At 45.1% G+C, this 14,316-nt stretch overlaps 1 protein-coding gene across 1 annotated transcript in view; it reads right to left on the bottom strand.

Moving 5' to 3' along the window:
- The window catches only part of DNAH9 (dynein axonemal heavy chain 9), a 277,788-nt gene that overhangs the window by 154,700 nt on the left and 108,772 nt on the right, over positions 1 to 14,316 (bottom strand). The window contains exons 29-32 of the mRNA XM_043473954.1: positions 10,953 to 11,110; positions 8,542 to 8,680; positions 7,181 to 7,468; positions 3,761 to 3,971 (exon numbers count right to left, since the gene is read on the bottom strand). Of these exons, the coding sequence (XP_043329889.1) occupies positions 3,761 to 3,971; positions 7,181 to 7,468; positions 8,542 to 8,680; positions 10,953 to 11,110 (796 nt within the window). The remainder of the gene's footprint in view (positions 1 to 3,760; positions 3,972 to 7,180; positions 7,469 to 8,541; positions 8,681 to 10,952; positions 11,111 to 14,316) is intronic.

A 14,316-nucleotide genomic window follows, 5' to 3' on the forward strand; every position in this document is an offset into this window, starting at 1 on the left:
CTTTTTCTAATTCCTTATCTTGTCTACTTTTACCCCCATTAATCATGCTCACAATGGACTTATTGGTTTTTACAAAGAACCAATATTTATATTTATTTATCCTTCCTATACGTTTTTGTTCCTTCCCACTAATCTCAGCTTTTATCTGCATTAGTTTCTTCCCATCTTTCTTCAGGTTTAGTTTATTATTTTTTTAATAATTTCTTAAAATGGACACTGATTTCCTCTTTTTCTAGCCTATCTTCTGTAATAATGAGAGTTTAGAAATTTTCACTATTGGCTTTCACTGTGTCCCAGAGGTCTCTGTATAAACATTCTTTATTTTGCTTCCAAGAAGGATTACAATTAAATTTTCCCTATAATCCAGGGGCTCGGTGTTTCATGATTGCAAGTAATAAAATTAGTTTTGGTCATTTTCTTGCTATTTGTTTCTAATTCTATTGTATTAGTATCAGACAAAGTGGCCTGAAAAATGGATACTTTTGAATTCATTACAATTTCTTCTGTGCCCAGCTAAACTTTAAATTATTTGAAATGTTCCACGAACCTACCAAGAAAGGAATATTTTCTATTTACAAGATGCAAAGTTCTATATCTTTGTGTTACATTGTGTTTGATGACATATTTCCTAATTCTTCTATGCCTATACTTATTTTTCTGTCTATTGAATCTTTCTAATATTGAAAAAGATGTATTAATATAAACCACTGTATTTCTATTTTTATCAAGTTCTCTTAAAATTTTTTGAAAAGTTATATTCCATTTACTTGGAAGGTCTCTTGTTTAGGGAACATAGATTTATGATTATCATAAACCTTTGTAGATTTCTCCATATTTAATGTGTATATTTAATAAAACTTTAATTTAAAATTCTCACACTTAAAAATTCAAATTATATTTTGTGAGCTTAAATTTAAAATGGAAGAAGTGTCTAACACTACCCAAGAAACTACAGAAAGGTACTGAGGAGGGATTTACCTCATCAGACAGGAAAATGATATAAAATGATAACAATTAAGATAGAATGACATTAGTACAGGATTAGATAAATAGGTGATGGAACAGAATAGAAAACCCAGAATCAGATGTCAATACAATTTTCCCTTTCAATATGTGAATTTCAAGTCTGTGGATTCAACCAGCTGTAGATTGAAAATATTTGGGGAAAAAAAACAATTCTAGAAATTTCCTCAAACTGAAAGTTGAATTTACCATATTCTAGCAACTATTTACAAAGCATTTACATTGCTTTTGCAACTATTTACACAGCATTTACATTGTGTCAGGTGTTATAAGTAGTCTAGAGATAATTTAAAGTTTACGGGAGGAATATGTATAGGATAAAGCAAATACTACTCCATTTTATATGAGATCTTGAGCATCTATGGATTTTAGTGTCTGCAGGAGTTCCTGGAACCAATCCCCCAGGGATACCAAAGGAAAACTGTACATGTGAAAAGTTGGGATTTAAATTCAGAGACAAAGGATACTTTACTTAATAAATGGAGATTTCACAATTATCCATCTGGGAGGAAATAAAGCTAATTCCCTACCTCACCTCATACTTGATGATCATTCGAGTCCGACTATGTGCAGCCCCATGGACTGTGGCCCACCAGGCTCCTCTGTCCGTGGGATATTCCAGGCAAGAATACTGGAGTGGGTTGCCATTTCCTATTCCAGGGGATTTTCCTGACCCAGGGATCAAACCTGCATCTCCTGCATTGGCAGGTGGGTTCTTGACTGCTGTGCCACCTGGGAAGCCCAGCTAAGCCCCCAAATAAATTTCAGATGAGTAAAAAATGTTAATGTGAAAAGAATCTTTAAGACCAAATTTATGATATTATGCCTGTAAAATTAGAAAGAGTCATAAACTAAATAGGAATCCCAGATGCTAAAAAGACTAGACAGACATAATTTCCTTTTATAAAGTACATGGTAAACATGTCATAAAGTATCTGTAGACAAATGGAAGACAGATAAAAACCATTAATGGTGCATATAACAGATACAAGTTTAATGTCTTTGACATATTTAAAAAAACACTTACACACTGATAAGAATATAATAAGGAGAAATAAAATTACAAAAGAGCCAATTACTAAGACCACTAAGAAGGAAAAGATGCTAAGCCTCATTAATAGTGAAATAAAAATTAGAGAGGCTACTCATTAAGTCTCATTTTTCAAGGCCTCTGATGGAAGACCCTAAATTAGAGGAATCCAGGCATATCACTTTGCTGAGACAGGTCTGTATAGTCAAAGTTATGGTCTTTCCAGTAGTCACATATGGATGTGAGAGTTGGACCATAAAGAAGGCTGAGTGCCGAAGATTTGATGCTTTCAAATTGTGGTGCTGGAGAAGACTTCTTGAGAGTCCTTTGGACATTAAGGAAATAAAACCAGTCAATCCTAAAGAAATCAACCCTGAATACTCATTGGAAAGACTGATGCTGAAGCCGAAGCTACAATACTTTGGTCACCTGATGCAAAGAGCTGACTCATTGGAAAAGACCCTGATGCTGGGAAAGATTGAGGGCAGGAGGAGAAGGGGGCGACGGAGGATGAGATGGCTTCATTGGATGCCATCATTGACTGATGTTGGATGGCATCATTGACTCAATGGACATGAGTTTGAGCAACTGGGAGATAGTGAAGGACAGGAAGCCTGGCATGCTATGTAGTCCATGGGGTTGCAAAGAGCTGGACACAGCTGAGCGACTGAACAACAACAGGCAGTATACCCTGCTGTAGTCACTGGGATGTTACGGGGGGGCCTGAGATGACCTCATTCCGGAAGCCACACTGCTTTTGGAAAGAGATCTGATCAGCTTGTGAAGAGTTCTCTCTATTTTCTTTTCTGCTCTCTCCCAGTGACAGGATACCCTTTCAACACCTATCACAATTTTCAATTCTCGGAAGGTGATGCTGAGGTCAGCACCCAGTGAGCATGGGCTTGGGACAATGTGAATCACTGTAGAAGGGACCAGCTCCCTGGCTCCAGGAACTCTTGCGGACACTAAAATCCATGGATGTTCAAGACCTCATATAAAATGGAGCAGTATTTGCATTATCCTATACATTTGCACACACGCATGTGTGCTCAGTCGCTAAGTCATGTCCCACTCTTTGCGACCCCATGGACCGCAGCTGGCCAGGCTCCTCTGTCCGTGGGACTCTCCAGGCAAGAATACTGGAGTGGGCTGCCATTTCCTTTTCCAGATGATCTTCCCGACACAAGGATGGAACCCATGCCTCCTGCAGTGCAGTGGATTCTTTACCACGGAGCCACCTGGGACACCCCATCCTATACACATCCTCCTGTGGTCCCAGGATGCTCCTGAGATGAGTCTTCTGTAGCAGCCTCCCCATCACTCCTGGGGTGGTACTGACAGGGAGGTACCCTCTGTGGGATGCTAGACTGCCTGCTCCTTTGGGAACGAGAGATGGGCTTCCCTGCCTGATCCATGTCAGACCCTCCCACATTCCAGGCAATGTGGAAACCCCATGATTTGCAGTTCAGAATCATGGAACAGCAGCGGAGAAGGCCTGCCCTGTTTATCCTCTCTACAAGCTGAAAAATCCCCAAGGAGAGAAAGTACCCCAATGGATGAGGCTCCTCTCCAAGCCAAAATCTGTTTCTTTGATTCTTTTCACCTCCTCCCACCCCAAACTGATCAGCTCGGCTTTCCCTCCTCCGCACCCTTCCCACTGCCTTCTCATCGGCCCAAGTAGCTAAGACAGAAGCATCCCGTCCTTACCATCCTTCCATTCTCGTGTGGCTGGATTGATGATGCCAAAGAGCTCGTCGTTGGTGACCGCTTTGGGGTTGAGGTCAGTCCAGACAGGGCGGCGTTTCATGATCTGGTAGGTCTTGTGCAAGGACCTCAGCACCTGTGACTTGCCAGTTCCAGCACTGCCCACCACGAATACAGAGTGCCGCACCGCCAGGAGCTCCTCCAGCTGGACCACCTGGGAGACACGGAATCCGGCCAGAGGGACCACTTGTCACTCACCCACATCCCCAATGCTCCCCTGTGAGCCTGACTGATGCCTGAAGTGAGACCTGAGGTCAACACAGGAAGGGTTACTCCCCCCAGGATATAATGGGGTCCTAAATGTTGGGGCAACGTGATTCATTTATTCACTTATTCATCATGTGAGTAATTATTAGTAACCTCTAAGTGCTAGAGAGTGTGTCTGGTGAGAGAGAGTCAGAGCTGACTCTGCAGCCTTCCCTGATCTCATAGTCTGATAGAGAAGCAAGTCACACTGACAAACTGCTATAATGTAAGGAGATAATTGAGATGTGGGTTCAAGCCCTGTGTCAGGAAGATCCCCTGGAGGAGAAAATGGCAACCCACTCTAATATTCTGGCCTGGAGAATCCCATGGACAGAAGAGCCTGGTGGGCTACAGTCTACGGGGTTGCAAAGAGTCCGACATAACTGAGCACATGCACACATGGACGAAGGGCATGACTGCTGTGGCTGATGTGTTTACTAAATGCTGTGGAAGGAGATTGTTGCTGCTGTTCAGTAGCCAAGTCATGTCTGACTTTTTGCAACCCCATGAACTGCAGCACGCCAGGCTTCCCTGTCCCTCACCATCTGGAGCTTGCCCAAATTCACATCCTTTGCATTGGTGATGCCATCCAACCAGCTCATCTTCTGCCTCCTTCTTCTCCTCCTGCCTTCAATCTTTCCCAGCATCATGATCTTTTCCAACGAGTTGGCTCTTCACATCAGGTGGCCTAAGTATTGGAGCTTCAGCTTCAGCACCAGTCTTTCCAAGGAATATTCAGGGTTGATTTCCTTTAGGATTGACTGGTTGATCTCCTTGCTGTCCAAGGGACTGTCAAGAGTCTTCTCTAGCATCACAATTTGAAAGCATCAAAACATCCCTGGAAGAGGGAATGGCAGCCCACTGCAGTATTCTTGCTATGAGAACCCCATGAACATGAACATTATAGCAACAGATAGGAAGTAACAATAGATTTCATATAGATAAAGGGAATATGAAAGGCTTCACAGAGGATGGGGCATTTGAACTGGGGCTTCAGGGATGAGTAGGAGTTTGCCAAGAAGATGGACGGGAAGGATATTCCAGGCAGAGGAAGCAGCACAAAGGCTTGTGGTATGACAGAGCATGATGTGGTTGACCAGAAGGCTTGATGAGGCTGGAGTCAAGGAGCTCCTTGGGGGACAGTGGTTGCATGGAAGGCATCATCACTCTTGTTGCAGTTTGCCTTCAGGCTCTCCTTTCTACACTCCTGTATGCTTATTGGAATGAAAATGTGATCATGTCACTGTCATCAGGCTGTCCCTTCAGTGGTTCTCCTAAGTTTCGGTGATGAAGTCCCAAATCTTTACACGGGTTTACAAGGCCCTGTTGCAATCTGGCCCAAATCAGCTTCTAATTTTGTCTTTCATCCCTCAACACACACACATACCAGGTAGATGACTGCTTGAAGCTCTTCAATGATTCTCTTTCCCATTGATATGCCTTGTCTACTTTTGAGGTCCTTTTCCTTAGAGACCATGGAACTGCTGCCTTGATTTGGGTTAGCTGCTTTCTAGGTCTGCTGACAGCGATAATTCAAAGACTTCCCTTATTTGATTCTTGAAGTTTTGAATCCCATGACTTTTGTTTTTCATCCATGTTTTGTTGTAGTATGTTCTCAAATAGCTTAATTGAATAGGATGCCTATGTAACATTAATAAAATCTGTAACTCCTTGAAAATATCTGATAATCTGGTACATAGTGGAGTTTTGAGATCGTCTCCCCTCAGAACTTTGAAGGAACGGTTTCCTTGTCCTGCACTATCTGATATTGTTGGTGAGAGGTTCTGACATCATCCTGAATTTCATTCCTTCGTGGGTCACCTGTACACCTTCTCAATCCATCCCCCAGCCAAGAAACTTTCATTTTTCCCTCTTGACCCTTGACTTCTGAAATCCCATCATGATGTGTCTTAACGTTCCCCGCTCCTGGCTATTTTCACTTCTCTTCCTCATTCCCTGCCCTCCTTTACTACCTGCTCTGAGCCCAGAGCTGCTCCGAGGTTCTGCTTGGCAGACTGGCTGCCTCCTGGCTCCGTGTCCCCTGAAGCCCTTTCCACACCTGCAACCCCCCTCTCCTCTGCTTGATCTGTCAGTCTCCTCCCATCCTCTCTCCATCTTTCCAGAAATTTACTGCTATATCTCCTTCCCAGTTTTCACACTTCCACGGGATTATTCCTTTTCCTTCCAAGTTAATATTATCACTTTAAAAAGACTACAGGATGCCTTCTCAAACCAGAGCTTTTCGATGAAATAACACATTGCTGAGTTTTTAGGACTTTGGGTACAATACTCTATACATTTTGAGTGAAAGTGGTAATCACTCACTCGTGTCCAACTCTTTGTGACCCTGGAAGCCCATGGACTGTAGCCCTGCAGGCCCTTCTGTCCACGGGATTCTCCAGGCAAGAATACTGGACTGGGTAGCCATTCCCTTCTCCAGAAGTTCTTCCCAATCCAGGGATCAAACCTGGGTCTCCTGCATTGCAGGCAGATTCTTTACCATCTGAGCCACCAGGGAAGCCTTCTTTGCCCTAAGTGTTATTTTTGCTGAACAGTTTTGCAGAAAGTAACGTTTCTGAGATGCATCAATGTTATTATGGTGCATGAAATAATTCATGGGAAAGGAACACGATGTAACAGAGCCTGTGTCTTATTCCTCTGTGAGGATGTGAATCCCCGACGGTAGGGGCTCTGACCTTCTCTTGCGTTCCTGTGACACATCCCACACTGTGGGTGTCCCTCTAAAGAGCTATTGCTGCTGTTTAGCTGCTCAGTCATGTCCGACTGTTTGAGGTCCCATGGACTGTAGTCCGCCAGGCTCCTCTGTCCATGGTATTTCTCAGGCAAGAATGCTGGAGACAGTTTCTATTTCCTCTTTCAGGGGATCTTCCTGACCCAGGGATCAAACCCGCATCTCTTGCATTATAGGCAGATTCTTTACCCCTGAGCCACCAGGGAAGCCCCTATAACGAGCTACCGAAGTGAACTGAGTTTTTGCAAAGTTGATGAATATCTGTACGTTGAGAGCAGCCCTTTGGATTAAGGACGAAGAGTAACCCATTGTCAAAGAAAAGAATTAAGAGACAAATCTTGGGAGGGAGGAAAAACCCCATGTACCTTGAGCACAAAGTTGTCCTCAGCCTGGAGTTTCAGCTCCATCACCGCCTTCCTAACCAGGGCTTCGAAGTCAAGATCTCTCCTCCGAGGGACATCCAGGGCTGGAAACAGGTCCCCGATCAGGCCCAGGAACACTGGCATGTCGTCAGTCACGATCTTGGGGACGTTGAAATCTCGCAGCGAGCGCATCAGGACTTGGTCCTCGGGCCGGTCAGGGTCTCCCCGCTTCAGGGACCCGGCCACCACCAGCACAGACTTGATGGCCCTCAGGCCCCAATCATAGTGGTCCTGGGGGGAGGGGGCCGGTGAGGCCAGAGATGCTGGGGTGCGGGACCCACGGGCTCAGGCTCGTGTCAGCAGAGTTAGATATCACGTCACTACTCGGTCACTTATGAGGTCAAGGTGGGGGCAAAAGAAAAGATCTACGACAGAGCAGATGAAGATTCTGGGTTCCTAGCTCCTGGTCTGGGCTGGAAAGAAGCCACATTTAAGGACCAGAAGCAAAGAGCACTGGGGTGCCATTTGATGTCTGACTCTCTCCCCAGTCTTCTTCCCAGATCTCATGTTCCATCAGGCAGAGACCACTCCCTCCAAGGGCTTTCACTGGCCACTGCAGTGTTTCTTACGGGACACTGGGAGTCTACGAGGTGTTACTAAGTGTTGTATTAAAAGATGGAGCGCTATGACCAAACAGGTTTATCTTTTAAATGCTGGGCTAAGCTAAATTTTTTAGTTAATGATAAACATGTATCTTTATTATCTTAGCTAAGATAATAAACATGTATCTTTATTATAGAAGTTTCCTTGTTATAGTTTATTTATAGAAGTTCCTTTATTGTAGAAGTCTGCAGAGCTTTGAATATGCTTATGGGCACAGAGACTATCTATTATGAAACTGAAAAACTGAAAGTCACTCAGTCGTGTCCGACTTTTTGCAACCCCGTGGACTATATAGTCCATGGAATTCTCCAGGCCAGAATACTGGAGTGGGTAGCCTTTCCCTTCTCCAGGGGATCCTTCCCAACCCAGGGATCAAACCCAGGTCTCCCGTATTACAGGCGGATTCTTTACCAGCTGAGCCACAAGGGAAGCCCAAGAATACTGGAGTGGGTAGCCTATCCCTTCTCCAGTGGATCTTCCCGACCCAGGAATTGAACCAGGGTCTCCTGCATCGCAGGCAGATTCTTTACCAACTGAGCTATGAGGGAAGCCCATATAGGGTAAGTCTGGTAAGTGGCTCAGACAGTGAAGAATCTATTATGAGAAGGTGCTATGTCTCCCTAATACCCCAGCTCCAGAACCCATCCAGAGCTGGGACAATCACACTTGAGTGGTTACCTGGTGTAACCAGGGAGGGTTACCTGTTTAGAGAGAAGCTCTTTGCACAGCTGGTAAAGAGTGATGAACTTCCTGGCTAGTAATCGTGCCTCGATGAATCCTTCGGCCACCAGCATGATTTCACAGATCAACTCAAAGTCTGGGACAACCATTGCACAAGGCCTGTGAGAGGGAGACATAGGGCTGACTGGGTCCCCAGCCACGCCTGGATGGGAGCTTGTGAGAGAAGAGATGCTGGCTGAGATCATAGATGAAGGCATATGTGAGCATGGAAACTGAGACCTTGGCAATGATTTCATCAAAGATTTTCAATGTTAAAATGAATTAATAAGGGTAAAGGGAGTGGACTTGCCCGCTCAAGGTGATGGATGATGTGATCAGATGGGGACAAAGTTGGAGCTACGACTCAAGTCTTGCAAGCTAAGTCTAGTGGGCCTTACACAAGGCACAGATTAGTGATGCCTGAGTAATTAGCAGATTACAGGTTAGTAATTAGCCCCAAATTATCACAGATTTGGGGCTACTGTTGAAGAACCGAGTCTCTCTAATCTCTCTAGTCCTCATCCTGAAACTTGTCTCCTCCAAGTCCAGAGCCTCAGAGCTTATTCTAAACTTATTTGCATACAAATGCCAAGGCCTAATGCCAAGAGCTGAAGTCAGTACCTGTTAACTGCACCTTGCCAGAAAATGAGAAATAGAATACCGAAGGGAATTTTTATCTGTATATAAGAATTTACTGTGATTTTTTCTTTCTAGTTCTAGTAACATTTTATCTTACAGTTACTTAGTTTTTAAAGAATTTCTTTCCCTTGTATTTCTTTTATTTTTTTTAAAGTCTGCATTGAATTTGTTACAACATTGCTTCTGTTTTATGCTTTGGTTTTTTGGCCATGAGGCACACAGAATCTTAGCTCCCTGACCAGGGATTGAATCCCCACCTACTGCGTTAGAAGGCAAAGTCTCACCCACTGGACTGCTAGAGACGTCCCTGCGCTGTGCTATGCCTAGTCACTTCAGTTGTGTCCGACTCTGCAACACTGTGGCCAGTGAGGCTCCTCTGTCCATGAGATTCTCTAGGCAAGAACACTGGAGTGGGTTGTCCTACCCCCTTCCAGGGGATCTTCCAGACTCAGGGATCAAACCCATGTTTCTTACATCTCCTGCATTGGTAGGGGTTCTTTACCATTAATGCCACCTCGGAAGTCCAGAGAAGTCCCTACAATTACTTAATTTTAAAATTACTAGGTATGTAATAGGAGCCTAGAGTTGTTACGTGTCTTTAATTGCATTTCTCTATAAGGAAAGCTGTGACAAACCGAGGTGGCATATTAAACAGGAGAGACTTTACTTTGCTGACAAGGGTCTGTATGGTCAAAGCTCTGGTTTTTTGGTAGTCACGTATGTGTGTGAGAGTTGGACCATAAAGAAGAGTGATCGGTGAAGAATTGATGCTTTCGAACTGTGGTGCAGGAAAACACTTGAGAGTCCCTTGAACCACAAGGAGATCCAACCAGTCAATCCTAAAGGAAATCAGTCCTGAATACTCATTGGGAGGACTGATGCTGAAGTTGAAATTCCAATACTTTGGTCACCTGATGGGAAGAACTAACTCATTAGAAAAGACCCTGATGCTGGGAAAGACTGAAGCCAAAAGGAGAAGAGGACAGCAGAGGATGAGATGGTTGGATGGCATCACCAACTCAATGGACATGGATTTGAGCAAACTCCAGGAGACAGTGGAGGACAGAGAAGCTTGGCATGCTCCAGTCCATGGGGTTGCAAAGAGTTGGACACCACTGAGAGACTAAACAACATCATGCATCACTTCTAGGAGTGTCACTCAGCACTACTGTTTGTGGAAAGCAACTTGGCAACGTGTGTCGAGAGCCTTAAAAATGTTTCTCCCTGTTACCTCAGTGATTCCACTTCCGGGAACCTAGCCAAAGAAAATAATCATGCATACAAAAAAACTACTTATGTATATTTTACCATGATGCATAAATTTATTCTAAATGTCAGAAACAGTCTTAATGTTTAACTACAGGGGACTTGCTAACTACACTGTGGACCATGCACTTGATAGAATAAAACACAGTCATGAAATGAGATTTCTTAAGAATATCTAACAGAAGAAGAAACTATTTATGATAGGATTATGATAACCTATGAAATTAAAGACAATGCAAAACTGTGTGTAGACCACAAACATACACTACAAATGCATAAATTCTATGCCTGGAAAGAAGGACAGAACACAATTCGGCAAAAAAAAAAATCATTTTATGGCTGATGGCATTAAATGTGTTTTATATAATCTACTTTTGAATATATGTTCTACATTTCTTCTCACATATATGTCACATGTTTTCAGCGGAAAGAATAAAGAAGCTTCTCTCTGGGGTCCTTGCATGCCCAGGGCAGAGCGGACGCTCACCTGAACAGAGCCTTGAGGTTCTCGGGCAGCTCTGTACGACCAGCATAGCCGGGGTTCATGGTGACGAAGATGCCCACGGATGGGTTCAAGCTAATCTCCTCTCCAAGGAAGTTGAAGCGCTGCTTCTTGTCTCGAATTGCATCTTGAATGCTTTTTACCTGGTGAACAAGTCACGGGAAAATGCCCCCTGTGCGTTCCAGGGGTCAGCTGGTGGCTAAGGCTGGGACCCCAGGGTCACACTGAAGGACAGGCCTGAGGCCTGAGCCCTGGACCCTTTATTAATGGGCACTGGGTGCCTGTCCAAAGGAAATCTGGCCGCCCCAAGCCCCATGCCCATTCCTATCACGTGGTGCCTAAGAGGTTGGAGATGGACAGCTCTGAGCACTGGTCCCCTCCCCCTGCACCAACTACTGTCCTAGAGCACAATTCTGGGTTAAGTCATGGGATCCCCACCAGGATCCTTTGAGGGGGGCTCTTTACTACCATCATCCCCTTTCTCTGTAAGGAACTGGATGCACCAAGATGGGAGCAGTTTGCTGAGCCCTCCCCAGCTGCTCAGCGCTGGCATCTGCGTCAGAATCCAGGCCTGTGGATTCTGGAGCCTGGGCTCTCGGCCACTACAAGATGGAAAGAAGGAACACAAGGACCCGCTGCCTGGGCTTGCTCTAAGGAGTAAGTGAAATCAAGTCCACAAGGAATTTAGCACACACAAAAGGATGCTCAAAGACAGCAGCTAACATGGAAACTGTTAACCTGTCCTCCACCACTGCAGTGTGGTCCTTATCTGGTCTTAACTCTCTCAGCTCCTCCTCCATCTACATTTCTAGAACAGACCTGGAAAGCACAGGTGAGTTCAGCAGGGATGGGGTTTCTGGTGAGGAGAGGAAAGAGCCACAGTGGCAAAAGGAGGCTGGGCCAGATGCCCAGGGGCTAGTCATGTCTTTCTAAAGAGATTAGAGTTTTTCTTAAATGTGGTCTGGAGCCAGAGGGGATTCAAGCTGAAGCTTGATCTGGTCAGATGTAGATTCTAGATCATTCTTAGGGCAGTGAAGCAGAAACAAAAATGAAATTCACCTATTTATTTCCACACCTGCTGCTTTGGGAAAGTGTGTGCAAAAATGATCAGCAGCAGAAGGCAGGAAGACAAAAGGGGCTCCCTTGTCCAGCCAGGCCCTAGGACATCTGCAGAACTGGGAGATCGGGGCCAGTGAAAGGTTTTGAATGAACCTCATGTGTATCAGCTGTGCTCAGGTGTTTAGAACAGTCAAGGGTTCCGTGGAGATTGGGCTGCAGGGATGTGTGTCTGAATATGTGTGTGTGAGAGAGAGAGAGAGAGCAAAACAGCTGGAGTGTATGTATATAAGAGAGAAGGAGAGGGGAAGAGTTGGACTATAAATAACAGAGAGACAGAGAGCTGGGCCATATACCAGAGGGAGAAGGAGAGGGAGAGGAACAGAGCTGATCATAAACAAAGGAAAGAGAGAGAGAGAGAAAGAGGCTCAGAGTGAAATAACTGGAGTGTGTATAAGACAGGAGAGAGAAACAGCTGGATCATAAACAAGAGAGAGACAGAGACAGAGGAGAGGTGGAGAGGGAATCAGAACTGGAACACTTAGGAAAGAGAGAGAGAGAGAGACAGACAGCTGGACCAGAGAGACAGACACACAGACAGACGGAGACAGAGACAGGAAGAGGGACTGGAGGCAGTGGACCGTCCCCCACGGGCGAGGCGCTCAGTGTCCAGAAGGGCGGTTTCTGCCAGAAGGCCCAGCGGTTCCACAACTGGGATTCAGCTTCTTTCCCAAGTGAAGCTCTAATGACAAAATTGCGGAGCTTGCAGTAATTAGCTTGAGACTGAAACTTCTTCTCCGTGCACAGAATGTCCATGCGTCCTGGCCAAGGTGGCCTCCAGAGCCCGGCAGGCTGGCCCAACAGTCCAGACTCTGCTGGTTCCCATGGCGCTCACAGCACCACTCTGCCCTGGGGCCCCTCACCGCCCTCATCACCCAACGAGGAATGTGGGGTGAAACTATTACAACAATGTGAACCAGCTATACCCCAATACAAAATTAAAGAATCAAAATAAAAAACCCTGCCTGGCTCACTCCATGCTTCTCTCTGCAGGGGCAGATTGAAGTCTGTTTTCTTTGGGAAGTGCAACCCACTCATCACATTTTACATTTTTAAAAATGTTTCTGTGTTTTTACTTTAGACCTTAGGCTCCTCTATAATGGTGTTACATGGGAGCTCCCCTGGCTCTGAGACACTAGCATTTATTTGTTCAGCACGTGAATTTTTGAAACACTGCTGTGCTGAGTTCTAGAGCCCCTGCTAGCCGCTCTGCTGTGTCTAACTGCTTCCAGCCACAGCCCAACACACAGTCAGGGCTTGAATCTATGGAAGGGAGGGAATATCAGGGACACCTGACCAGGGAGCATGGAGGGAGACCCAGGCTGGAGGCGCAGGGTAGTGACTGGCCCATGTAACCCAAAGCCTAGGGAGCTGGTTGCAATAGTAGTGGCAAAATTCCAGAAAAAAAAGGAAAGTAGTATCTTCTATGTTTAAAAACTAACAGAGTAATTGTTCTTGAATTGCTTTACCTTTCCCAGTTGGATACGTAATTCTGCTTAACCAATCTGACAGAGAAATGAAAATGTCCACCTACGAGGACACTGAGGCATGCTCACTTTTGTAGAAGTTATGGGAAGAGGGACGTGGACATGGGAGGAGTGGAGAGGAGCAGAGGCAGCGAGGAGACGGGAGGGCGGGGGAACTGTCACAGCTGCTGCAGCTTCTGCACCAACATGCCAACCTGGATTGCGGCGTGAACACAGTGCAATTTTCTCCTCTGGGGTCTATGATTTTAAGCAGTAGTAGCTCAGGTTTTGCCCAGGTGGTTGTCAGGCCACTTTTTTTTTTTTTTTTAACTTTTGCATGACTGAGTGAGTTTATTTCTGCTTTGCAAACAAGTTCATTTGTATCATTTTTTTTTAAAGATTCTGCATATAAGAGATATTATACAATACCTCCCTCTCTATCTGACCCACTTCATTCAGTTCAACAATTTCTAGGTCCATCCATGATGCTGCAAATGGCACTATTTCACTCTTTTTAATAGCTAATATTCTATTGCATGTATATGTACCACCTGCCTGCCAATGCAGGAGACGTGAGAGACGCTGGTTCAATCCCTGGGTCGGGAAGATCCCCTGGAGGAGGGCACAGCAACCCACTCCAGCATTCCTGCCCGGGGCATCCAATAGACAGAGGAACCTGGCAGGCTACGGTCCATAGGGTTGCACAGAGTTGGACACGACTGAAGTGACCCAGCACACACGCATATACCACATCTTCTTTATCCATT

Source organism: Cervus canadensis, chromosome 1, assembly GCF_019320065.1.
Source record: "Cervus canadensis isolate Bull #8, Minnesota chromosome 1, ASM1932006v1, whole genome shotgun sequence".
Classification (NCBI taxonomy): domain Eukaryota; kingdom Metazoa; phylum Chordata; class Mammalia; order Artiodactyla; family Cervidae; genus Cervus; species Cervus canadensis.